The sequence below is a fragment of the Pollachius pollachius genome (genome assembly GCF_949987615.1).
Source record: "Pollachius pollachius genome assembly, chromosome: 17".
Classification (NCBI taxonomy): Eukaryota; Metazoa; Chordata; class Actinopteri; order Gadiformes; family Gadidae; genus Pollachius; species Pollachius pollachius.
In genome coordinates, this window is record NC_136950.1 from 15,180,135 (window position 1) to 15,206,823 (window position 26,689).

The 26,689-nt window shown below is 45.3% G+C and overlaps 2 protein-coding genes across 2 annotated transcripts; one reads left to right on the forward strand and one right to left on the reverse strand.

Annotated features, from left to right (window-relative positions):
* Positions 1–3,560: 3,560 nt before the first annotated feature.
* Positions 3,561–6,030, forward strand: foxh1 (forkhead box H1; the record flags this gene model as incomplete). The annotated part of the gene is made up of 3 exons (XM_079754536.1): positions 3,561–4,079; positions 4,668–4,772; positions 4,987–6,030. 3 exons carry the CDS (start codon positions 3,561–3,563, stop codon positions 6,028–6,030), a joined length of 1,668 nt encoding a protein of 555 aa, XP_079610662.1.
* Positions 6,031–7,928: 1,898 nt separating this feature from the next.
* On the reverse strand, positions 7,929–25,401 carry oplah (5-oxoprolinase, ATP-hydrolysing). The gene is made up of 28 exons (XM_079755227.1): positions 25,260–25,401; positions 24,250–24,472; positions 23,722–23,913; positions 22,596–22,710; positions 22,043–22,166; positions 20,934–21,129; positions 20,451–20,616; positions 19,254–19,392; positions 18,813–18,880; positions 18,097–18,272; positions 17,651–17,782; positions 17,364–17,476; positions 16,777–16,947; positions 16,211–16,348; positions 15,805–15,943; positions 15,436–15,548; positions 15,080–15,231; positions 14,534–14,694; positions 14,133–14,234; positions 13,828–14,002; positions 13,258–13,442; positions 12,700–12,846; positions 11,759–11,893; positions 10,779–10,928; positions 9,973–10,130; positions 9,455–9,615; positions 8,823–8,920; positions 7,929–8,568 (listed from the first exon to the last, which is right to left on the reverse strand). Exons 2-28 carry the CDS (start codon positions 24,418–24,420, stop codon positions 8,410–8,412), a joined length of 3,936 nt encoding a protein of 1,311 aa, XP_079611353.1. The 5' UTR covers positions 24,421–24,472; positions 25,260–25,401; the 3' UTR covers positions 7,929–8,409.
* Between the last annotated feature and the right edge of the window lie 1,288 nt (positions 25,402–26,689).

The following is a 26,689-nucleotide window of genomic DNA, read 5'->3' on the forward strand; positions in this document are numbered from 1 at the left end:
AAAGGATGAGTACTATAGGAACATTTTCGGCCGTGATGATAAATTGCAACAACAAAAAATGCTATTCTGCGATCAGTTTGCAAAGTCAGGAAACGGTTTTTGAAACTGTCAGAAACACCAAACAACATCCGTTTTTACATTCACACATACGCATGCTCACACCCTTGCACAGACAGACAGACACACACACACACACACACACACACACACACACACACACACACACACACACACACACACACACACACACACACACACACACACACACACACACACACACACACCCACCCCAAAAATTCCCGGTTAGACAATGATTTGACTCCTTAATCTGTTGACCCCTCCTATGACCTGGCAAGTCGTTGCAGAAGTGACACTCGCCAGAGCCCTGATGGCCGGAGGAAAAGCCACACCATCAGTGAGCATCCAATGCAGCCCATCTCTTCCTCCAGGGGAGGGACATAGAGTTATGACTCTATAGGGAGAGCACTGTACAAATCAGTGCTACCAGGAATGAAGCCCATACATATGGCCTTTCCAGTGCATTGGATATTGGAAATATTAAATATTCATTCGTAAAAAGGAAGTCGCTGGAGACCTTTTCTCGTTCGAAGTATAAAAGCAGAAGAAACAATAGTAGCTATGGTGGTTATGTTCTTGTAGGTGATTTTGGAAGCTATAAGATAGTTGGTTGTGTGTTTGTGTGTGTTTTGTGTGTGTGTGTGTGTGTGTGTGTGTGTGTGTGTGTGTGAGCGTCTGTGTGTGTGTGTGTGTGTGTGTGTGTGTGTGTGTGTGTGTGTGTGTGTGTGTGTGTGTGTGTGTGTGTGTGTGTGTGTGTGTGTGTGTCTGGGTGTGTGTGAGCGTCTGTGTGTCGGTGTCTGTGTCGGTGGGTGGCTGGCTTGGTGTGTGTGTTTGAGAGAGGACAGAGAGAGACAGAGAGAATGAGAGAGAGAGATTTGGCTAGTGAGTGAGTGATCTTCTTTTCACTTTCTCAGCGTGACTTTCCTCCAGTCCAAGTGACATCTTAAGACAGCTTAGGAAGAAGGATTTGACCAGACACAATCAGTACACAAGTTCTGTGATGGCTTCCTATTCATTTGGGCCACCATTCATGTCACTAATCCACCCAAAATCTATTTACCAGCTCTATGGTAGAGAGGAAGGGATAGACTGTGTGGCGGTATTCAAATCATTTGTTTTGCATGGGGTCGTTGTCAATGTGTTTACAGGCCGCACAAATAGGGTCTAATCAAGCGTTTGGACAACTTGCACACATGGCTTTTGAATTTCTAAAGGCAGGCCTACTGAGATATGTGGACGTTTCTGATAAGGGTTATTTGTAGATCATTGTCACAGTGCCTTTGGCCTTTTTGAGGGGTTAACCCTTGATGTGACAAGATACTTCCTGTTCATAAATATATATGAATATCAAATGCATATAGGCTTCACTACAGAGGGGGCACTTGTTGGTCTGCCTGGTAAAGCAATCTGCCAGAATCCTTATCTTGAGCAATATAGCACAGATACAAATTATGTTTTGGAGCTTCACTGAAACCAGAAGCAGCGACTGGGGGTGTATTGGCCTTCTCTTTGCAGATAACATGGGAATGTGTATTAGGTTGGTTGTTAAAAGGGAATGGCCTAGGCTACATATTAAGGAAACATTTCCTGGATATATCTAATAGGCGTGTGCAGATTTTTACATGAGAATCATTGGCCTACCTTGGTTTATGCAACATCATAGTTCATCTTAAACACGTTTAATTGACCTTGCATATTTGAACACTTTTTGCCCACAACATTTAACACATTTCTACCAAAGTATTTTTGAATGATGCAAAAATGTAACCCACAGAGGGCGAAACGATTACCTATATCTCAACTCTCTTCCGAAACTGCAAGTGGAGGAGGTGGGCCACTTCCAAGTTCGTTCAGACTTCCTCAAAGGTCGTCGTATAAACACACATACGTTTATTCAACCCCAGTTGAACCCCATCTTAACCGCATTGGCTGCACTGTTCATGGTAAGAGCAAATTTGGTTTAAGGAAGAAATGTGGGCTTGATTAACTGCAAGTTTGTTCCTTAACAACAAACGAGCTAAAATAGAATCACAGATGCTTTCACTTTAATTGGCATGATACACGCTTGTTTCAACTCAATGCCAAAGGCTTATAGGGTTGTTTGCACTAGTTTAAACAGAAGCATGTTTATGTGGATTGCGTGAAGTCAAGTGCTTTGTTTAGGGGATGTGGATGAAGGCTAATTCCCAGATTGATCATTTAGCAAATGTATCTCCTTCGGTTGATCGGATGAATCAAGTCCCAACCAGGACATGTCGGTATACAAGCCATACATGTTATTTAATTGCCCCTGTGTTTCCCGAATATGCTAAACGGTACCTCTTGGGAAGATTCTTGTCTCTGGTTTGCCAATGGGAGTCATTCTAATCCAACTTGTTTTCACTATCTTGCTGGGAAGCAAGGGTTTGGACATTAGCACTACATTAACCTGAACAAAGAACGACGTGCATTCCCGAAACTTATTATTTCACTGTGAATGAAGTTCTGTATAGTGGCGTGGAGACCCCGGTGTGCGTAATGCACCCCCAGCTGATGTTCGCTGTCCTGGGCACTTAAGCGTACATCTCATATTTAAATAGGAATATTCACACTTTCCTAATGGCGCCACACATGCTTGAGCTGTAATGCCCTGTCTACTTTAATGCGGTTGTTCTTTTTTCTTATGGGTTATAATATAAGACCTATCTCCAGACAATTTTTAAGACACACACACACACACACACACACACACACACACACACACACACACACACACACACACACACACACACACACACACACACACACACACACACACACATATTCTTGTAAAAGGGTACTGCATTCTTTGCATTCGGGGCCTATCACTACATGTTTTAACCGACATCAGTTTTGTATATTAGCATTCCTAATGTATATTGCTACTTCTTAAAAAGTGTTGATTGCGTGTTTGACTAATAGTTTTTTATAAAGCAATATAGCCTCCAGACTCCACCTGATTTTTTTTTTTTTTAATGGGCTAGGATAACAAATGCATACCACTCTACACAAATGTGTACAGTTTTGGTTGACATTTATTATAATTGTGTTGGTATGTGTAGGCCTAACTCTTCCATTAAAGTCGGAAGCAGTTGGATTTAACTTTTATTTTATTTTATTGACTATTTTCAAATTCTCAATTCTCCCCAATAGCAAACATGTAGGAGTGGAGCTGATTTTTATCATAAATCTTATTTACAGTGTACCCCCATTTATTCACCCACCCCCTCCCCCACCCCCCGTGGTGACCAGTCATTCTGAACGCTCCATTCTCTCCTCGATTACGCAGCGGGATTTACATGAAACTGTTAATTGTTTGCTCTTCAAATAGAGTCCGCTTGGAGCCAGTAGTCTGCCAGCCAGAAGTTAAGGACCGACTCTCTCGCCCTACCCCCCTCAGTTGTCCTGTCCGACCACCACCACCCCTCCCCTCCAACCCATCCAACCACGGGCTGCTGATCAGCATGACAAAGCAGCAGTGGATGGAACAGAGGGGCTTAGCACCCACCGCGCAGCCCTACCTCCAGACACACCGAGACCCTCACCTTGACTCCCACAGTGTGAACGAGTACACGAGGAATTATAACCCTTCTCACCGCAGTGTAGCACGCACCTCTTCTTCATCCAAACAAGGCTTCAGAGGATACCGCTTGTCCGATGCGTCTGGAAAAGATGCGCACCGGTTGGAGTCGCTAGGAGGAAACCCCGAGCAACGTAGGTCTACCGGTGCGGCAGCCACTATGGATACAACTATACTACCTGAGAACTGTTTACTGTCTGGATCACCACCGTACCTGACGTCTCAAGCCAGGGCGGAGGTCACAGACGCGAGGCGTGAAGCGATGGATGTTGACGTGGAGAAGAACCCGGGGTGCAGCAGGAAGAAGAACTATCAGCGGTATCCGAAGCCTCCTTACTCATACCTCGCTATGATCTCCATGGTGATTCAAAACTCCCCGGAGAAGAAATTGACGTTATCAGAGGTAAAGGTCAAACACTTTGCACATATGGGTGTTTGCGTAAACATTAATACCGGACAAGGTGGACACGGTTACGCATTGGAGTTGCGCCCTCCGATCATGATTTTACGCATGCTGTTTTTGACGCTCCAAAAGCCATTAAGTCTTTAGATATTTAAAATGTGATATTGTTTTCGTTATGGACAGTTGTTGTTTTTTGTTTGGTTTAACTATTACAGACAAACGACGCATCACTGTTTTGCTCCCTGTGGTGACACTGAACGGCAACTAGGTGACATTTCAATGACACCGATTAAGTTTGATAAGACCAAGTTTGATAAGACCGTACCTTAGATAAACCAGGCACCGGTTTGTGTTCTGACAAGGAATGTAGATAATCTAAATTAAACCATTGTATAGGAAATTTGGTTGTATTTGATAGCTATTATATTGTATATGATAGGCAACAGAGATTACAAATGAAAAGGAGTGTTAACTGAAAAGAATAAGGGTTTATGTATGTGTTAGCCAATGTTGTCAAATGCTTGAAGCATATTTTGTGGTTCTAAAAGTAACAGAGTAATCTTTTATTTTCTCCTTTTTGTTGTTTAGATCCTGAAGGAGATCAGTACTCTCTTCCCATTCTTCAAAGGAAACTACAAGGGATGGCGGGACTCAGTGAGACACAACCTCTCCTCATACGACTGCTTTGTGAAGGTTAGTGTCTTTTATATCGCTCCCACTGTTGCTTTATCAACTGTGGGTACACTGTAAGAGAGGGAAGGAGGTTAGGGGGGCGTTTGGGCGGAAGCATTCATCAAATAAGTGTGTGTTTGTTTACTTTGTGCCGGTGTTTGCTCGGTGCGAAGCTAAGCCGGATTGTATTTCACTTGAGTTTCACTTCACCTTCTCCTCTGTTCTCTGCGTGTAGGTGCTGAAGGACCCCGGGAAACCCCAGGGAAAGGGCAACTTCTGGGCCGTGGAGCTGTGCCGCGTGCCCCTGGAGCTCCTCAAGAGGCAGAACACGGCCGTGTCGCGGCAGGACGAGACCATCTTCGCCAAGGACCTGGCCCCCTACATCCTCCACAGCCACAAGCCTGCGGACGAGCCCCCCCCTCCCCCTCCCCGGGACAACCACGTGACGTCCCTGCCCTCCTCCTCCTCCTCCTCCTCCTCTTCCTCCTCCTCCGGCTCCTCCTACCCCTCTCCCCCGCGGGAGGACCTGTACCGCCCCAAGCTGGACTCCTCCTTCGCCATCGACTCCCTGCTGCACAGCCTGAGGCCCGCCAGCACGGGCGAGGCCGATGGCCGGGCCCACGGTGGAGACGGCTGGGGGGGGGAAGCCAAGCAGCAGCAGCAGCAGCACCACCACCACCTCCACCTCCGGCCCTCCCCGCGGCCGCGCTACACCTCCTCCGTGCGCAGCGCCTCGGCCAGCTCGGCCAGCCCCGCCTCCTCCCTCTCCGAGGAGGACTGGCGCCCGCCGCCGGCCCGGGGCGGGCAGCGCGCGTCAGCGGCGGGGGGCGAGGCCGGCTCGGACGACTGCGACGACTGCCGGCCCCCGCAGCACAAGTCGGCGCGGCGGGAGGGGACCCCGGCGCCCTGGGAGCTGCCCACCTCCTACGCCAAGTACGCCCCCCCCAACACGGTGGCCCCGCCCAGCATGCGCTTCAACGGGGGCCCGCTCATCCCTCTGCACGGCGGGATGCCGCTGTACAGCTACGGGGCCTCGCCCATGGGGCCGGGTCACTTCCTGGGACACACCTACTGGCCCATCCTGCCCGGGGGCCGCATCTCCATCCAGCCCCCCGCCATCCTCATGGACCTGGACAGCATGCTGCAGTCGGTGCCCCCAAACAAGAGCGTGTTCGACGTGCTGGGGCCGGCGAGTCAGGGCCCGCAACCGCACCCCTCGCCGCTGGGTCAGTACGCGCTACAGAACGGACCTCCCCTCAACAGGTACCCCCAGTACTGACGGGCCTGTATTCGTAGTATAAATTGCCACTCAAAGAGACGTTTTGTGGACACGTGATGAGTGGGAAGAGACCTTGTGTGGAGTGTTGTCATCTGGAGAGGAGCATCCATTAAAAAAAGGCTCGTCCGTGTCAGTATTAGCCTGAAGAAGAGCAGCCGGGAGCCTCCCGGGATCAAGACCCCGGGAGTTGTACCCATCCTACAGTTTGCACTGAGGATGATATTTGCACTATTTTTTTTAATCAGGGTATTGTCATATGAGAGAATGCATCTGTTTTCAACCTACCTCGATGGGTGAATTTTTAATTTCTGATCTTTCACACAGAGAAATCATAAAGAGCTGTCGTTTTATTATATTAGGCAGAAGGAAAAGATAACTATATGTGGATTATTCTTTTAGATAAATTTTACCTTGCATGTCCAAAAAATTAAGTCGCAATCATTGGAGACACTTTATATACAATTAAATGACTATCTACCTCAGTCTCTTGATGGAAAGGACTAGGTTAGTTTGGACGATATAAACTGCAAGTGTTCATGGTTTTGGCACTATTTTAACGTTTACAGTTAATGTATTATCCATTCATGTATTAATGTTTTCCCCCATGTTTGTTCAGATCATTTTCTTTCAAATCCTCGCACACATATCAGGCAATGCCAAGATTTGTTGTGCTTGACAGTGAATCGGTGGTACTGCTTTTTTTCTATCCCTTTTTTGTCATTTTTTTTATACTTGACAGTAAATGTTTGTACATTTATATTCCTAAAATTTTACAGTTGTTCCACTCAGGGTTTAAAATGTTATGTTGACTCCTTGCCACATTGTGTTGTTCGGTGTGCCACAGCACACAAATTGTAATGTTAATGTTCCAAAATGATACATTATCATTTGGTGGCATACATTTAAAGTGTCTAAAGAGTCTTAAATATTCCATGAATAAAGACTTCAAATTATCTACTGATGGTTGTACTTCCATTTCAATCAGAAAAATGTTTTAAACATAAACGAGTAAAAATAAAGATGTAAGCTTTGTTTTCATGGGGGGCCACACACACACACACACACACACACACACACACACACACACACACACACACAGGCGCGCAAAGCTGATTTACATCACCAGTTCCCCAGCCGTCAGCCCCCTGCCGTGTCCGCTGCAAAGACCCCTATCTCTTTATCAGCTGCCCCTTGCATGCCTGCACTCCTTCTCCCCCCCCAATCCCCCCTCATTCCTGATGGGTTGGGGGGACACCCTTTCACCAGAGCCGTCACCCCACCCTACCCCCCCCTGCCCCGCCCCACACATGCAATCAAGTCTCATGCATGCCTGCACATAAACCCCTGCTGAGCTCTATCTTTAAACCGGCCTTTAGTGTAAACTCAGGAATTTATATGAAGTGGCTATAAGGTTTGCCGACCGATCAATATCATGATTAGAGATGACCGATAAAAAGGTTGTGAGGTTCAAACTGGGCTTTTGGCACACATAGCGATGTTAGCTTGAAGTGATGGATACAGGGTTAGTAATAACTTTGTAAAACAGAGGGAATTAAGCATCCTGCCCAAAATATTGGTGGAAGAATGGTTCAAATTACTGGAAAGAAAACTATTTGCGTGGCCAATTTTGTAGGCTAGACCAAAACTTCCAAGCACTTGGAGAAATTGAGGTCAGGGTTAGTGCTTTTTTAAGTGAAATTATGTATTGATTAGATTAAGCTTGTTCTGAAGTAATTCTTTAGACTACTACAAACCCTCTAATTGCCAATATAATGTCACATTTCTGCTGCTCTTTTATTTTAAAAGTCATAATGAATCATCTAATGAATCTAAAAGGGAATCTGTTCATTTCCATAACTAGAAAAGAAAAAAAAGTCACTAATTTGAAGTGGGTTTTATTTGTTTGGTTATAAAATATACTCTGGGTTATGAATAAGTCTGTAAAATCTAAACATCAACCGTTATGTGTACAGCTTTTACAACAGGATAGATTTAAGTAAATGTTGAATGTGGAATTCCTTTAAATACTCATATCAGAACTAGGCTTATCTTGCAGAACAGACATGAAACATCATTGCTACATCGAGCTGGCCCAACAAGTCAGATTTCAAGTATTTCCAGTTCGTACTGACAAATCCCACCTTACTTATTTAAGTCAATGCAATGCAAATTGGTGGTATTACATGAACTCCAAAGATCTGTAAAACTGCAAACGCACTAATCTTTAACCGTGGACAACAATTCCTATTCTTCTTCTAATAGTGGTGGAAAATGTAAGAGGTAGCTGACTTCTACATGAACATTGGTTGGAATGATGGTTCTATTAACTTTTTCTTTTCATCTTCCCATCCATGGAATAAAAGCATCCAAACATCCTTTTCACACGCCTTCCTGGGCCATGCGATACTCGAACACACTGCCTCTCTCAGGGAAGGTTTTGTTCAAGCGTCTGCGCTTGCTCTCAGACTTTGCGCCGTCTTCCCCCTCCTCCTCCTCCCCATATCCCCCTCCTCCAGGCGTGTATAGGCAGAACATGTCCTGTAGGGGGAGACAGAGTTAAGGTAAATCCAAGGCCTCAGTGGATAAGTCCTTCAAGAACAGTACACTGTGTGCCGTACCGGATAAGTGGAGTTACACTCTGACAAAACTTTTGTAACCATTAAAGTGAAGATATATTTGATTTAAAATGTGTCAAAATTAGGAACACTTTCTTTCAGCCTCCGTTCACTGTGTGGACCTTTTTTAGGAAAATAACCGGAGACTTCTCGATATCGTCATGATTGAAGACTCACCCCGGGCTCTAGGGCCACGGACGTTTTGGCCCCAAGGTTGAGCACTCTGCCGTCGGCTCTGTGGAGCTGGTTCAGCCCAGAAGCCGCGCCCTTCCCCCCTGGATCGCAACCACAACACACACATACAGGATTCACTACAAATAAGGCAAATAAGCTGGAAAAAGAACTGTTGGTGTGTAGAAAACACACCTAGCTAGTATTTAGTTAGCTAGGTTATGAGCTAGCTGGTAAAGCAAGTGTTCGTGTAACCACGTAAATATAGCATAATCTAGGTCAGAGGTGTCAAACACAAGGCCCGCGGGCCGAATCCGGCCCGCCACCCAATTGTATGTGGCCCGCGGCAGCTTCAAATTAATTTGAAAAAGTTCTGTCACACACCTCTGATAACCTATCATTGCATTCGCCACCAAGAAGCCCTGTGTGAAATGGTTCTGGAACTGGATGATATAATGACAACGGTCATCTGGTCATTATATGGCGATTGATTCAGGCTTGTGGCCTGGATCACCGCCAGTTCCAGCAGTTTTTGAAGGAGGTGGCTCAGAATATGGAGATGTGACATACCCTACAGAATTAAGGTGGTAGGACCGCGGTCCTCAAACAAGTTTTGGTGGAGCTAGGAGATAGGTTACCCATGATCCCATACGGCCGGGTGGAGCGTCTCTCTGTCAGCACCGACAGCACCACCTTCTCCCTGAAGAGCAGCTTGCGGATCACCCCCTCCCCACCGCTGTACTTCCCTGCTCCGCCCGAACCGGAGCGCAGGGAGAACTGCTCCAACACCACCGGGTACCTGGGGACAGGAGCAGGCGGGGACAACATGGTTGGAAAAAATGGGGATATAATGTTTGGAATTTAAAAAAATATGTTGGGGGATATTACATTTTGACATTTAGCAGACGCTTTTATCCAAAGCGACTTCCAATAAGTACGATGATATGAATTTAATTTCTATGGTTTACAAATTGAAATGCCATAAATTTATAAATTTTACAGGTTGAACTAAACAGAACAGACATGTGTATATATATATATATATATATATATATATATATATATATATATAAATTTTCTAAATGGATATGAAAAAAAACAACTTTTTCTTTCCCAACAGAACATTTTTACAAATGAAGGGACATCGCCGGCCCACCTCTTCTCCAGAATCTCCGGGTCGGTTATCCTTGTGTTGGTCATGTGACTGTGGACCCCGCTCCGCCCATGCCAGCTGGGCCCCGCCCCTGAGCCCCCGGCAACCGTCTCGTAGTAACCACTCGTCTCGTTGCCGAAAGATATGTTGTTCATGCAGCCCTTGATGGAGACAGAGCGAGGACAGACTTAGGCCCCGTCCACATAGAGCTGAAGCGGAAAAAAGTGGAGCGCATCAAACCTGCGCGCATCAAACCTGCGCGCATCAAGCCTGCGCGCTGTATACAAACATTCAGTCACGAGGAGATTCAACCTTTTAAATTGAGCAGAAATACTTTTTAATGTAAAGTTAGTGATTTATCAAGGGGCTTTATTTAAAGCTACAAAAATAATACAAATAAAATAATAAATAAAAAATGAATGACATGTCATCGTTTGCGTTTCACGCGTCCACCCGAATCCTAACAAGAAACCGCAAAGGTCCGGATAGATTTGAAACCACCTCCGAGGGACGGTGGTTTCAGGAATGTGCGGTTTCGGGCACCGGATTCGCCGGCTCCGTCTGGATGGTCGGCCGAAACGCACAACACTTATGCGGTTTCACCAAAAAATCGGCTTTGTGTGGACGGGGCATTATAGTAGGGGTGTGAGAGGGATCCATCCTAAATAACACACACACACACACACACACACACACACACACACACACACACACACACACACACACACACACACACACACACACACACACACACACACACACACACACACACACACACAGGTCAATCCGGGCGGTGCCATGGCGCTCACCTGCGAGGCGGCGCAGACCTCGAACGCTCGGAAGATGACGTCGACGACTCGCTGCGACGTTAGGACGTTCCCCCCCACCACAGCTGCATTCTGGGAAGGCTGAAGGATGGACCCGGGCGGGATGACCACACTGATGGGCGTCAGGCAGCCCTGCAGCCGGGGAGGAGGAGGAAGAGGAGGAGGAGGATACAGTTGAACTGTCTCTGAAATATGTTCCTACAGCCTTTGTTCTAATCCTTTGATCTTGTACACACACACACACACACACACACACACACACACACACACACACACACACACACACACACACACACACACACACACACACACACACACACACACACACACACACTCCATTAGTGCACGATTCAAACTAGATTATTTTACATTTTGACTACCGTTTGATGACTCCTACATCTTGTCGAAAATGTCAGCAAGCAAACAGCACAAGAGGCTGCTTAAACAGTGAACACCAATGTAGCAGTCACTACACAAAGAGTTTCTTTTAACAGACAACATTAATGGGAGGACTGGAATCTCAAAAGGGCTCCCAATTATTTCTATCCTTGTTTAAAAACATGTAATTCTCCCCGCAATGGAACAGTCAAAGCAGAAGGACTCGAAAGACGATATAATAACCGACACGTTGAACGAAGCTAGGTTATGCTCACTCAGAGGCTCTTGCCAATTATTTTCAAAGCATCGCCAACTCTGGGGAAATAAAAGAATAAAGTCCAGAAGAGCTGAGGTGAATATGGAGGAGGAGGATGAAGATGACAAAGAAGAAGGAGGAGGAGGAGGCGGAGGATGATGAAGAGCAGGAGAAGGAGGAGGAAAGACGAAGAGTAAGAAGATGATGAAGAGTAGGAGGAGAAGGATGAGGACGAAGAGGTGGAAAGATGAAGAGTTAGAAGATGAAGAGGCGGGACAAAGGGGGAGAAATGAAGATGAAGAGGAAGACGAAGATGAGACGGGCATACCTGATTGAGGGGGATGTCCTGGCCCACCATGCACCGCAGGCAGTAGATGAGGGCAGAGAGGGTGATGGCGCGAGGGGCATTGCAGTTCCCCCACACCTCGGTCCCGGTGCCCGTGAAGTCAAACACGGCGCTGCCCTGCAGGTGGGGGGGAGCAGTTCATAAACAAGGTTGAGGGTGAAACATTTAAAGTAGACCATGGAGATTTAGCACTAAAGTCAACATCAGCGGTACGTCTGGAATACCATCGGGGATAAAGGATATAGAAGGATTTATGAAATCAGGCATTACAATTCAAATTCCGGTTCAGTACATATCTACCCTAGCCTGGGTATACCCACGCTGCTTTACCCGCAATTTCATCTCGCGCTGCTAGGCAGCCTGGATTCCATGGATCCGAATTTCGCCTGCGATAGGGAACCAATCACAGAACGGGGAGGGACGGCAAGACGATGACGACGTCTATTCGACACACCCGTCGTCTTCTTCCTCATCGAATTTCTGTCACTCTACATAGTCTTCTGGTATAACTGATACGATTGGCTATGAGCTACGTACAGACTCATATGATAGACATTCGTAGCGCCCAATAAATGGCTCCGGGCAATCGTAAAACCACGCCTCAAATATGAGAAAATGAATGTGTGGTTCCCAGACCTCATCTCAATGTAGATTGAGATGAGGTCTGGCGTTAGCCAGGCTATATCTACCTAAGGATGATATCATATCCAAGTTATAATCTTATAATTATATTCATCATAGAAGGCAAATTTGCCCCAAACATTCTTTAAATGTTATAACTCTAAATTTCTTCATTTTCCCCAGGGAGCTACAGCATGATATCAAGCCATCTTTCTGGCCCCGAAGAGACCAAAGAACGTAGAACCATGGATAGTAGAACATATCCCTAGGCAGAGGCTAAACCCTCTGCAGCCCTCAGTCACCTCCTCCTCGTTGATCTGGACCCGCAGCCTGATGGGCGTCCCGTCGTCCATGAAGTCCTCCGCCTCCACCTCCAGGCGGCCCGTCTGCTGCCGCCTCTTCAGCGCAAACTCCTTCAGCATGTCTCTGACCGCCAGCTCAGCGTTACTCTGCACACACACACACAGGCACATTAGTTCAAATTACTTTTGTGTAGGTAAATACAATGGGCACACATATACAGCTGTCTTGTGTGTCTTGTGTGTGTTCTATGGCACGTACTTCCGTTTAAATTTTGAAGTGAATTTTTGGTGATTTGACCAATGTACAGAGCAAACATTATTCTGCAACCCTGATCTATTCCTCGACTTAGTAAGTCATTTACAAGTTCTTTAACATGGCAATATTGCTACTGATACTGTAAGAGCTGTGTACTGTATGGTGTGTGGTGTGTGGTGTGTGGTGTGTGTGTGTGTGTGTGTGTGTGTGTGTGTGTGTGTGTGTGTGTGTGTGTGTGTGTGTGTGTGTGTGTGTGTGTGTGTGTGTGTGTGTGTTCCTGGGACTGTAGCCGATCACCCTACCTGGATGTAGCCCATGTAGGCCTGGACCACCGCCAGCCCGTAGCCGTCAATCAACTCGGCCACCAGCTGGCTGCCTCTCTGATTGGCCGCCACCTGTGCACGCAGATCCGACAGGTTGTCATGGAGATTACGTGTCCCAGAGCAGTCTGGGTACTTGGCTGGAGCCATGAGCGCTTCCGTCACGGCTGGTGGGAAAAAAAACACAAAAACAGGATGGAAATAAAGGAAGAGCACGCAAAAGAGTATCAAGAATCCATGTTTTGGTCCTGTATCTGTTTGTTGGAATGTGGTGCGTTATCGAGACATTCCTGATAAATGCCAGAATTTCCTGGAACTCCACCAATGAAATTAACTTTTCCTGTGTTTTTTCAACCTTGCTACCCCATGTTCTGCCCAAAGTATAACTTTGAGTAACCTAACACTTTTTACTTTAACTTTTTTTTTATAACTTTTTTATTATTATTACTAATTTCATGATGTAATTTCATGAACAACAGAATCCCCCTAAAATGTTTTTCTTCTTCTAGTCACTTCACTATCTCTCTCCCCCGCTCTCACTCTCTCCCTCACCCTCCTCTTGGAAGACTCCCCCGGTGACCAGTTTGAAGGAGGTGAAGACGGCTCCTTCCTGCTGGAGGGAGGTGGAGTTGGGGGGCATGGAGCCTGGGGTGATGCCGCCGATGTCGGCGTGGTGCCCCCTGCTGGCCACAAAGAACACCGGCCCGCTCACACCTCTCCAAAACACCTGGGGTGGAGTAGAGCAAAAAAGGGAGGGAAATAAGTGGATGAAAATGAAAAAAAAAAAAAATGGCAGCCAAACAAAGGAACAACCGACAGAGAGAACAAATAAACATGTGGTGGAGCGAGGTACTGACTGGGGTGATGACGGTGAGGTCGGGAAGATGGCTGCCCCCGGCACAGGGGTTGTTACTCAGGATCACATCTCCTTCTTTAAGGTTGTCCCCAAGCGCTCGGATCTGTGGATCCAGAGAGACGTTGTTTTTCTGGGTTTCAGGGTAATACAAGGACACGTAACACGCGATATGGAATCATATCTACTCCAATCGTTCTTTTTATTTTATCAAGAGTATCTTCCCATACTGTGGATACACACATTCTTAGCTTGGAGGTACACAGTGGGACACACACACACACACATGTGAGCATGCACACACACACACACATGTGAGCATGCGCACACACACACACACGTGTGCATGCGCACGCACGCCCGCACGCACGCACGCACACACACACACACACACAGCCAGCCCACCTGGTACTGCACCGTCTCCTGCATGGCCCCCAGGTGCACGGGGATGTGGGGGGCGTTGGACACCAGCCCCCCGTCGGGCCCGAACACGGCGCAGGAGAAGTCCAGGCGCTCCTTGATGTTGGTGGAGATGGAGGTCCTCTGCAGGACCCGGCCCATTTGCTCTGCGGACACGGAGCGCTCGTCACGGGAGGAGATTCAGCGACGAGATAGTCGCTTTTTTATTCTGCCTCCACACTATTCGGTCACTTGGCAGCCATTTTTTATCCAGAGCAACTTACAGCGAATTCGAGATTCTATTGTATTTGATTTATATTTTAAGCACAGAAATACAGAGTGTGTCACACAAACATTTCGCTGCACACCCTGTATGAGTATGGGACAAATAAAAACCATTGAATCTTTGAATCTTGAATACATGGTGTTAATGAGCAGGTAAGGGGTTAGGTTCTATTGCTCAAGGAGGACTACATGTAGACTATGGAGAGTGGGATTGAAACCCAGAACCTTTTGGTTGGGCATTAAGACTATTCTCCTTCCCTTGCTCACCAGCGATGCTCATGAAGCGATGGGAGAAGATAGAGAGCTGCACCGTGTTCAGTTCGGTTCCCAGGGCACAGTGGGGGTCCGAGCCCACCGTTACACACACATCCCCCCCCTCGGTCAGCTGGGCCTCGCAGCAGGGCTCCACCAGGATGGTGCTGGAACGCAAACACACACACACACATACACCCACACAATAATGAATAACTATGCTACAAACATATTACACAACACATTAGCTATCACATATCCCCCATTATTTTCAGTGATTTTGAAACCTTGTTGACTCAAGGCCCTGACAGAGACAGCCGTCCCCGATGGCTCCCAGTCGAACCATGGTGACGTCATTGACAAGAAACTACCTGTTCTTGTCAATGATGATGGCTGGTCCCTGGATAGTGTGGCTGCACGGTAGCTCCTCCCACAGATACACGCTGGTGTCCAGGTAACCGCCCTCAAAGTAGCACTTGGCCGTCTGATTGGACACAAAAACACATGTTTTGCTAAGTGAATAGTAATAGTAAATGCATAGGAAATACATCTATTTATCAAGGTACTATGGTTAATACAGCTGTGTTCTGACTTTTTTTGTCTTGAAATATCCTCCTGATTATCTTTCCTAATATGTTGACATTTTTCTTGTTTTATTCATCAATAATGGATGTCATTTACTCATATTTGTGAATGCATATATTTTTGTGAATGAACGTTTTGTGTGTGTGTTCATGTACCGTGACGGGCTTCGCCTTTCCGTCGCCCGTCTTTGCCTTGACGACCGATTGGATGCCTGATTTCCCAGAACCCCTCACTCTGATGTCGTCGACCATGATTGCTCGGTCTGGGATGGTGAAGCCAAACTCCTTCAGATAGCTGCAGAGAGAGGCAGAGACAGAGAAGAAAAACAGAGAGAGAGAGACCAGGTGCGATGGTTTAGTCACATTATGAAAAGTGAAAGAAGTGAAAGATAGTGTTGTGGCGAAAGTGTTGATTCCCAGCCGAAAGGTACAGCGTTCGATTCCCTTCCCCCACCCTCACCATGAGTCCATTGTCTTTATTCATCTCGGATATTTAAATAGTTTGGCTCACAAAACACAAATTACTCAAAACAGTAAACAACATATAAACTAACTAAATTACCGCTTGGTGAACCCGCTGCGGAAGTCTCCAGAGCGACAGGACTGGGCGTTGCCAGGGTAACCGTCAGCGGACACCATGAGTGCGCAGTCGGTGCCCTGGTAGCGCAGGTGGAGGAACACCTCCATGTTGATCTGATCGCTGCAGAGGAGGAGAGAACGGCCCTTTCAACTCAAGACTATGGGAGTGTAAATCTACTGTCAAAACCATAGAGAAATACAAAATAAATACAATTCACGTCACAATAAATACATACATTTCAGAGATATTTCACAATTGAATTGCCTTAATTTGCTTTTGTGTTTGATATTTTTCACATTTTTTTTATAAATCTCTCCTTTTTTATCTAATCTTATATTTATCTAATCTTGCAGGTCCAATTTCCCCTATGGGCTTAATGAAATATAAGGATAAAGGTAGTATTAAAACTGTAAATCAATGCATTGCATTCTCCCACAACCTGCGGCTTAATGTTTGTTTTGACCTCCGTCATGCGTAACGTACCCATCACTTCACCTCACGTATACGGGCCCATGCGGGTGTTTACTATAAACCACGTGGGGGCTGACCTGCTGAAGCTCCGTGCGCCGAGCGTGTCTCTGCAGCGCCGGGTGAGTTCATCCACCCTGCGGTCCAGCTCCTTGTAGGAGGCCTGGCTGTACTGCAGCGAGCTAGGCTCCTGCACCTCCTCCACCACGTCGGCCAGGGCCAGGCCGTAGGCAGAGAGCACCCCGCTATACCTGGGACACACGGGGGGGGGGGGAATCAGAGACATGGTAGACCTCGCTTTGGGGAGCCATTCGATTTGGAGTGTTAAGATTTGTACAGGGTAAACGATATCCCAGAAATGAAAACGTGGCCGCTGATTTTCTGCACAGAATACTCCCGAACTAAAGAATACAGAGAAAATGGTTTGTTTATATGTGTAAAACACCCAATTCATTGTATTGTACTTCAGTTCAGGTTTATTCTGTGGACAAAAATACAGGCTTTGTGTTTATTGATGAATGGAATCAGACAACAGTCTTTGAGTGCTTGAAGTTTGGTTTTGAGTGTCATTACTTTTTAATCGTTTAGTCATTTCTTTCCCCAGGAAACTGTCTCTTTTATATAACAGTTTCCACACACACATACACAAACATGCCTCGGGCCTTACTTGTGTATGAAGACTGACTTCATGCCGAGGGCTCTGGCGATGGCGCATGCGTGCTGACCGCCCGCACCTCCGAAACAAGCCAGGACATGTTGGGATGTGTCGTGACCTTTGGCCTGTAATGGGACAGTCAGATGTCATTCAGTCAAAGTCATTTTATCATGCGAATAAATACACTCAAAATGAAAGCAAAGACACAGGCTTCAATATACAAACTTACATTTTTAATTCGACAATCTCAATGAACATTTTCTCGACTATAAAGCATATAAAAAAAACGGCCACGCTACCTGCGTCAGGGCTCTGATTGGCCGGCACATCGCCTCATTAGCCACTCGGATGAAACCCATGGCAACCTCCTCCACTGTCATCACAGACTTGCTATCTGGACACTTTCTTTTGCCGCTCTCACTTCCATTGGACTGTAATGGGATATTATCAAACATTACATTACAAGACATTTGGTCATTAAATAAATGACATATCAAGTAATAATGCATAAACACGTTTATTTAAACCTTTACTTTGGAAGTGTTCTCACTAGCAGTCTCTAGTGGTTAGAGTTGTAGCTTCAGTTATATATCTTTATCGTTTTAGTGGGGGGGGGGGGGGGGGGTCAGAATAAAACAGTTTATAGAGAAATATTCCCTATATGGACTATCTGTGGATTATTATGTGACTAGTACACAAGGGCAGAAAATTCTATGTGGAGGAAACAAAGAAAAAGCTAGGACACCTGTGATTGGCTGGAAGACAGGAAGTTGTTGATGTCCTTGGCCAGGCTGCGGAAGTGCTTGAGGGACTCCTCCAGGGACAGGGGCTGATCCTCCCCTGGGCCGAAGATCCGGGGGAAGAAGCTTGGCATCAGACGGCCCAGCACCAGATTAGCGTCCGTCACGGTTAAAGGACCGCCTGGGAGAAACACAAGAGGACATTTAGACTCTTTAGAAACTATTAACGTTAGCTGTACTGGTAAAAGCTATCCCAGTACAGGTAACTGGGAGCTGTCCCAGCTTTTCCCGGTACTGGTTACATTAATAGTTCAGTCTGTGTTTTACTGTACAACTCTGCAATAAAATGGAAGGCAAACAGACAGTGAAACGATAGATGATGCAAGAGCCAGCTTCTTCAGAATAATAATGCACCACGTTCATTTTGTATAAAAAAGGTATTAAGGTCAACAAGAGATACTTTCATAACCTTTAAGCGTGAAGGATAATATAAAGGATGCAACACAACAAATCAAACAAATTTGTGGACAACGATGGATGCATGATGTACTGATTTTAGTCGGGACTTCTGCCAAGCAGAAGAATATGTACGACTGTGAAAGCTTGACTGATCTAAAACGGAAACAAGAGCTGAACAGGGAGGGAGGGAGGGAGGGAGGGAGGGAGGGAGACGAGGGTGAATGAAGAACCAGGGAAAGTGAGATAAAAGGTCAAAGGTTACCCTTTCTGTAGCAGGAGGGCCCAGGATGGGCCCCTGCGGACTCTGGCCCCACCACAAACATCCCCGACCTGAGAGAGGGAGATTATTTTAATATCTTAGAGATAGAATTTCATTTTTGTATTTTAACATTGTTTTAACTTTTCATTTCCCATGCCAATAAAGCCGTTTAAATCTTGAGGTAGTACATTCCTTCTTTCTTTCTCTCACCCGTTGGTATCTTGCAATTAAACATGCATCCAATGTGCGTGAATTACATCAACATAATTGTAAATTTCAGAATCCCTCCACAACTATTAAAAAAAAAAGAAAAACGATCACTATATTACTACATCACCACAAACGGAAACGCCTGCGACGGGATATGACGCCCTAAGGACGTGCTCCTCAGGACAGGGGTGGGCCCCGTGTCAGAGCACCTCGCCCCGGCGTCCAGCGGCTGACCTGAAGAAGAGGCGGGATCCACCACCGGCCGCCACCGTGTTGATGTCCAGCTGGGGCGCCTGCAGCGTCACGCCCGCCGTAGTGGCCTCGAACACGTGCTCGTACTGCCCCGCGTAGCGACTCACGTCCGTGGACGTGCCTGGATGGGGGGCCACCATGAAGGGGGTTAATACTGGGGCAGGGCGGACCTGGCTCTGCCCCAGTATAAACCCCCTGAATTTAGCTAGTAAACCACGTGAATTTATCTAGTAAACCACATGCATTCAGCTAGTAAACAGAGTGTTTAAAGTGTATCATAGTCTAGCTAGCTTGTGTTAATACACTCAGTTTACTAGCTAAATGCGATTAAACAATTAAATACAATACAAATATAAAGTTAGCAACCCTAATATAAATGTCATTTGTAAAATAAGTGTTGTCTGTTTAATGTTATTTCGTCTTGTGACGCTCAATGATGTTCATGAACCTTCCTACGTCAACGTTCGACGCGATCGTCTGTTGCCAGGCAGGTTTGGAATTTTCAACGCAGATTACGTAGGCGGTACAATTTTCGCCCCCGGTACAATTTTGGTGTGACAGGGCCACCATGAAGGGGGTTTATACTGGGGTGGGGCGGACCTGGCTCTGCCTGGTCTTAATGCGCCGCATGACTGCTCATTTGACTTGTTTGATATCATGAGTACGATGGTGAGGTAGGAGATGAAAGTCAGATAGAAGAGAGAAGGAATTACACTTTATAGTTGGCTTTTTCATGTTTGGATTTGGTTGATGTTTTTTTTTAAAATGTGCTTTTGCTTTTGAGACAACAAGGATAGAGAAGAAAGTGGGATGAAAGAGAGAGGGGATGATTTGTAACAGAACCTGGGTCACGACAAGGTGTGTTGACATATTCACTTTGTTCACATAGTCAAATAATGTATAGAACAAGCAAAGAAAAATGGAACGTCAAATGTGGTTGCACAATAACAGCGTCTTTCAATAATTGTTTGAACATGTGAATATGAATATGTCCCTTTTTTTATGCACCTTTTTTTTGTACACAAATCGTATCAAATATACGACCGCACAATCTGTATTTTTTTATGTGGCACGGACACCTTTAGGTTTCACACTTTCAGATCAATGCTTCCTGTGAAGCGTTACAGAATGTTTTTTCGCTAACATTAGCAACATGCTAGCGTTATGCGTGCTACCCACCTCCCATGTCGAAGCCGATGACGGCCGTCTGCTCCGTCTGGCTGTACGAGGTGATGGCGTACCCCACCACGCCCCCCGCGGGGCCCGACAGCACGGCCCTCGAGCCACAGAACTGCTCCATGGGGGTCAGGCCCCCGTCGGACTGCATGAACAGCACATCCACGTCCTGCCGGGGGGAGGGGGGGGGTCAAAGGTTAACTTGTGTGAAGCTTAAAGTTTGAAAATGCTGAAATGCAATTTGGATCAAAATGATGTACATATTTCCCAGCAATATTTGTAAATAGTTTAGGTTCTTCTTAGTGCACACGCGTGACATACAAGGAAAACAAACTTTTGATTTGCAGGGTCATTGTAGCAGAAGGGCAGGCAATGTCAGGTGTAAGCATGAACCAATCATTGTTTGACATTTCTCCCGCACACGCACAAACACAAATACACACACACACAGACACAGACTGGTCAACAAGCAGAGCTCCTGCTGACCTTCAGGCCGCCCTCGAAGCCCGAGGTGAAGCCCTTGAGGTACTGGCGGATCTTGGGCGTGAGGTAGGCGTCGGCACACACGGTGTATCCCCGGGGCACGGCCCGCACCATGGGCATGACCTCGCTGGACAGGGACACCTGGGAGAAGCCCAGGCGCCGCGCCAACGCCCCCACCGCCTTCTCATGGGCCGACCATCTGGTGGGGGAGAGAGGGAGGGGGGGGGGGGGGGGGGGGGGGGGGGGGGAGAGTGGGAGGGAGGGGGAGGAGAGAGTGGGGGGGGAGGGAGGGAGGACAGGGGTAAAGAAAGAAAGAAAGTTCAGAGAGACGTGTGCATGCATGTCCATCATGTGATTCTTATGTAACCGTGTTGACGTACATGGCCTGTGTCCCATAGGGGGGCGTACCTTTCATCTTTCCCACTGCCCCCATCCACCTTTTCCCATTATCTATAAATGCCCAACCTTTTCACTCTATATAATGTAGCCAAATCTCAATGGTAAGCTGACGCCTTTCCCCAAGAAAAACTTTCAATGACACATCTCCTTCATGCTTTGAAGCTTCTTAAAACATTGTGAAACAGGTGAAAGGTGAATGTGCTATTTGAGAGCAAACGCAGCAGGGTAATGATAATGACAATGGTCAGGAATCTAAGAGAAGGAACAGACTGTATTTTTGTTCAGGTATTTTTCCATGAGCCTCATCCTGCCTGTGAACTATACGATGAGAAACAGTTCACCATTCAACACACAGCTCAACACAGCACTCAACAATTCTATGCTACAGCAAAAGATATTGACAAAAACATTCAAATACCAGTGTGAATGCAAGGGATATGCCGGGAGTGAAACAGTTATTCAAGTAACTCAGTAGCATGATAAGGAAAATATATTGCTCATAAAATGAGCCGCTGGCAAAATAACAATCGATAAGACTCTAAGGTAGATAAGAGAAAAGTTTAAAGGTGTGCATGTCAAACATTGTGTGTAAGAGAAAGTGACCGGATTAGAGAGTGAGATACAGCGCCCAGGAGTCAGACGCCGGGAAGAAAGTACATTTTTCATTGTTTATATACATTGAAAAGTTTAAGTTAGATACAAGTCATACTGACGTATACGAGTGCAACAGGAGGACGGCCAGGCTGGTGATACCACGAGACACAACTCCCTTCAAGTCCTTTTCAACGCTCTTCAGATCCAGCTCTTTCCACACCTCCAGAGAATCCCCTGTGCTGCCTGAAGAGAACACACCACAGAGAACACAGTGAGCGCCACCCACTAAGGCATAAAATAGAGCCCGACCGATACTGGATTTTAGGGGCCGATGCTGATACCAATATCAATATATCGTCCGATATTCAAAAGATGGATATATCAACCTTTAATCTTCACAAAGAACATGATGTAAAACTGTTAGTGTTGGGAGTGCTTTTACGGATGTGCTCTGTTTAGAGGTTTTAGAGGATTTATAAAGCGGTGATTGTGTTAATAAATTGACAACATTCCTTTTATATCTCTAAACACATACGGCAAAATCGATATATCTATGATAGGCAATATTGGCCTTTACACATTGGCTAAAATTGGCCAACAAATAAATAGTTTGGGCTCTAGTATAAATGTCTTCCGGTCAGAGCAAGCTAAGCACAGGTACCTATGACATACCTTTGACGGTACGTTTTGGGTCTTTCCTAGGGAGCTGGCAGCCCTCCTGTGTGAGGACGACTCTCTCGTCGACCTCGATGACCTCCTCGTAGAGCACGTCAGGCATGGACATTTCCTGTGGTGTCATGTTTAAAACACAGGTTTAAAGCGCCCCGCACTGTTTGTATGCATACATTCACATCCCCCTGAGAACGTTAAGCGCTGTTTAAGTTTTAGGAAATGCGGCTTAAAAGTACATCCATACATGACCAGAAAAGTGTTAGCGGGTATTCTAAGAATAGATTAAGGATGGATATTTCTTTAAAGTTGTCTTGTAAAAAAACAACTATGTTTTTAACCTCTGTATAGTGGACGGTATCTTTTGCTCTGACAAACGTAGAAAAGTATAACATTCAACCCTTTTAAGATTAGATAAGAGCTGAAATGATAGGGTCAGGATGGCTTTGGGGGAGTTCAGAGTAATTTGTACATGTTTCGCACAGGGGGTCAGCTTTAGCTGCATAGACAATATATAATTTACAGATATTAACAGCTGAGACCAGGATTTATAAGTGAGCACAGAATCCACTAATGGAAAACCGGTCTCGGGAGCAAACTCCAGCAGCACTCTTCAACACATTAGCTATTGGACCACACCAGTATGCCTACTTAGAAAACAGTCCATCCCTGCATTCCTTTGGTTTGAGTCAGTATGTAAACCTAAATAATTGTCAGCCCCAATGCTAAGCTCATAGTACTACATTACTAAGGGATAATAAAAAAGGGAAATAACTAAGTATTGTTTTTTGGCAACGTATGTTATGCAATCTTAACATTACTTTATTACACAATTTGCTGCTGATAGTCATTGGCCCTGTCCCAGATCGGTAGTTACCTATCCATTAATTATCTGTGATGGTGTACCATGGAAGTGATTTTCATAATAAATCATAAGATTATGAGGTGAATGATTGACTGTCAAAAGAGTTTCAACACAGTGTCGTGTTTCCTAACAACACAGTGGCATAACCATATTTATCAGTACTGATAAAAAGTCTGTAGCAATTGATGATGATGTGTATGGATTGCTTGAGAGCTTCCTTCTGAAGACTTGACTAAGAGAGAAATAAAACCAGTTACTGCTAACCAGATCAAAAAGCTTGGGCCTGGCCTGTGTGCCGATGTGCAGCAGATCCTTAAAGCCCTTCGTGACCAGGAGGGCGGTCCTTTCTCCTTCTCTTTCTAGCAGCGCATTGGTCGCCACTGTGGTGCCCATTCTGATCCAGCCAATCAGAGAGGTGTCCACCGGCTGCTCCCGTGGGAAAAGCTTGCCAGTTTCCTGTCCAAACAGACACCAAAACAGCAACAAGAAAAACATTAAAAAGTATGGCAACAGTCAAATTGGGAAGTGACAATTATCAAATATATGCATTCAGGTTTAAGCATGCAAGCACATTTTAAAAGATTCAATAGACAGACAGAGACACACACACACACACACACACACACACACACACACACACCTTCACATGCCATGCGTATGTCCTTGTATCCTCTATTGGTTTACAGTTTATTCACGGCTCTGACAAACAGGCATCACTGCCAAGAGGGCCCAACCAAAGCCATTTCCACTACTCACACACACATACTTAGTACAGCTTCTTGCTCAGCTCACCTCCTCCAATACTCTGCGAATCCCCTCTGTGGGAGCGTCCTTGTAGTTCTGGGGGTCCCGAGACAGAAGTTTGAGGACCCGCTCGCTACCATCTGGAAGCCTGGCGAACACATCGGTGAAGGTGCCACCCCGGTCAATAGCGAAGTCGAACTTCCCCTCAGTTTCAGCCATCTTGACTCGACAGGGAACTCTATTCCTAAATGAGGGAAAAGCTGGATCCAAGCTGAAACACATGCAGTTCCGACGGTTATAAAATGCATATTGAATGACAATTACATGATGACAGTTTTAAATACTATTTTTTAATGTCATTAATTTTTTGTCTTGCCGTTATTATTTCATGCAAACATATAAACGACACAACTGCAATGCAAATAGAACTTTACTCAGGCCCAATCACAAATAATATGTATAATAATATATATATATATATATATATATATATATATATATATATATATATATATATATATATATATATATACACACTACAGGGTGTATGGGCCACTGATGAAGAGCTGATTAAAGTAGGATAAATCTAAGTCGTAGATATGTCAAGCTCTGAATGATATAACTCGAAATTGGTGGGTTTCAAATACAAAGAATCAGAGAGGGAGAATACAGACGGGACATGCCGTTCTTTTCATCGTTGAAGGATACATTTCATTCTGCAATTGTAAGCCTACACTTCCTGACCTTCAACCTGTAATGTTCCGAACCAAAACCTTTGGTAGAGAGCAGAGAGTAGAGACACAACCTATAAATTGTTGTTTATCGTAAATGAAAGCGAAGAAGGGCTGCAAGCGAGGTCAACATGTTAAAGTGTTACGGTGCAGGACAGCTATAATCAACCAGAAAAAGCAATACATACATTCACAGGATTGTGTTGGAGTTAAAACGCTGTGAACTCAGGCTGGTCTTATCTGCAGCTTGCATTTAGCATAAGCACTCATACAACTCCAAAATCATAATAGGACAGTATTTCTTTTTGCCGGGTTTGACACACGTACCTCGGTGGTTTTTGTGATTGCACGGGGTTCTTTCCAAAAAAACAATCTCAAACTATATTCGACCCTTCCACTATCCAGTCAGTCCTTTAATGCAAACTAATCGTGACCCGAAACCATAGAGATGTCGAACACTTGATTTTTGTATTTTGCTCAAGCACTCACTCCGCCCCGTCACAGCACTGCCAATAGCCTGCATGGTTACTTTTTGTCTCCCCACAGACGCCGTAGTCCAGGTATCTGCCCCAATTTGACATTTGAGTCCACGAAATAGTGCCTTTGGTGCAACCGTGAACTACATCTCTGTGTACTAGTCAAATAAGGGGTTTAATCACAGCTGTTAACCAATACTGTGGTTTAACAGCAATAACTATTCGTAGTGGATGGTGGGGAATTAATTGAATAATTTAGAATTGTTCATGGAAGGAGAGGATTACCATACCTGCCCTCCGGCTCCATCTAGTGGCGAATAAGTGAGCCACCCATAAGTAGATATAATAGACGGATAATGCATCCAGGATAGATAGATAGATAGAGCCCCTTCTGTTTGATTGTCCCTGACCGTATGCCTTTGCCAGTTGGATACAAATTAACAGATGTATGTTATTCAGATGTATAACAAATTGGTGTTGCTGCAGAGGAAAGACAGGAGGGTGGAAGCTTGTCTGCAATATACCTTTTGGTAAGCCGGTTAGCGGCCCGGATAGGGATCCTAATGTGGTTTTGTTTGTTTTTTATTAAAGCAAGGATAAGAACCGTATTGCCTAGAGAGGATTATTCTGTTTTCATATGTGTTATTACAATACAGTCCCCCTACAAGTGATTTCCCGTTACTGCATTTTATTACAAACTTCCCAATGTCTCCAAGACTTCGTTGGATATTCAAAATGTATATTACAGAACACATTCACTCACTCCATCAGAGACAGTTGGGAGACATCCTCACTCCGTGATGATATTCGTGTTGACAAACATTTTTGTCACAACAAACATATCCTTATTTTTTTGTATTATTTGCTTTTTGAACTGGTGTAGAAAAGAATCCCCCTTGTGAATGAATGAATGGGAAACCTTGATCATAATAATAATAATAATAATAATAATAATAATAATAATAATAATAATAATAATACGTTTATTTTATATAGCACCTTTCTGACTTAAGGTCGCTTTAAAGTGGCGGAGCTCAACAACACAAATAAAAATGAAATGAAAATAAATAATATTGATCCACGACTGTGGGAGAATCATGGGGCCAGGGGCCTTTTTGTTTATAAGTTGGCAGCTTTTTACTGTTGAGGGTATTTTTCATGTCACGTGACTAAAACCACTGGCACGGGGCAGCATAATCATTGGCACACTTAAAAAATTTTTATATTACAATTATTATTATTAAAAAAAAAGATTCACAGCACAATGCGGCAGCATAATCA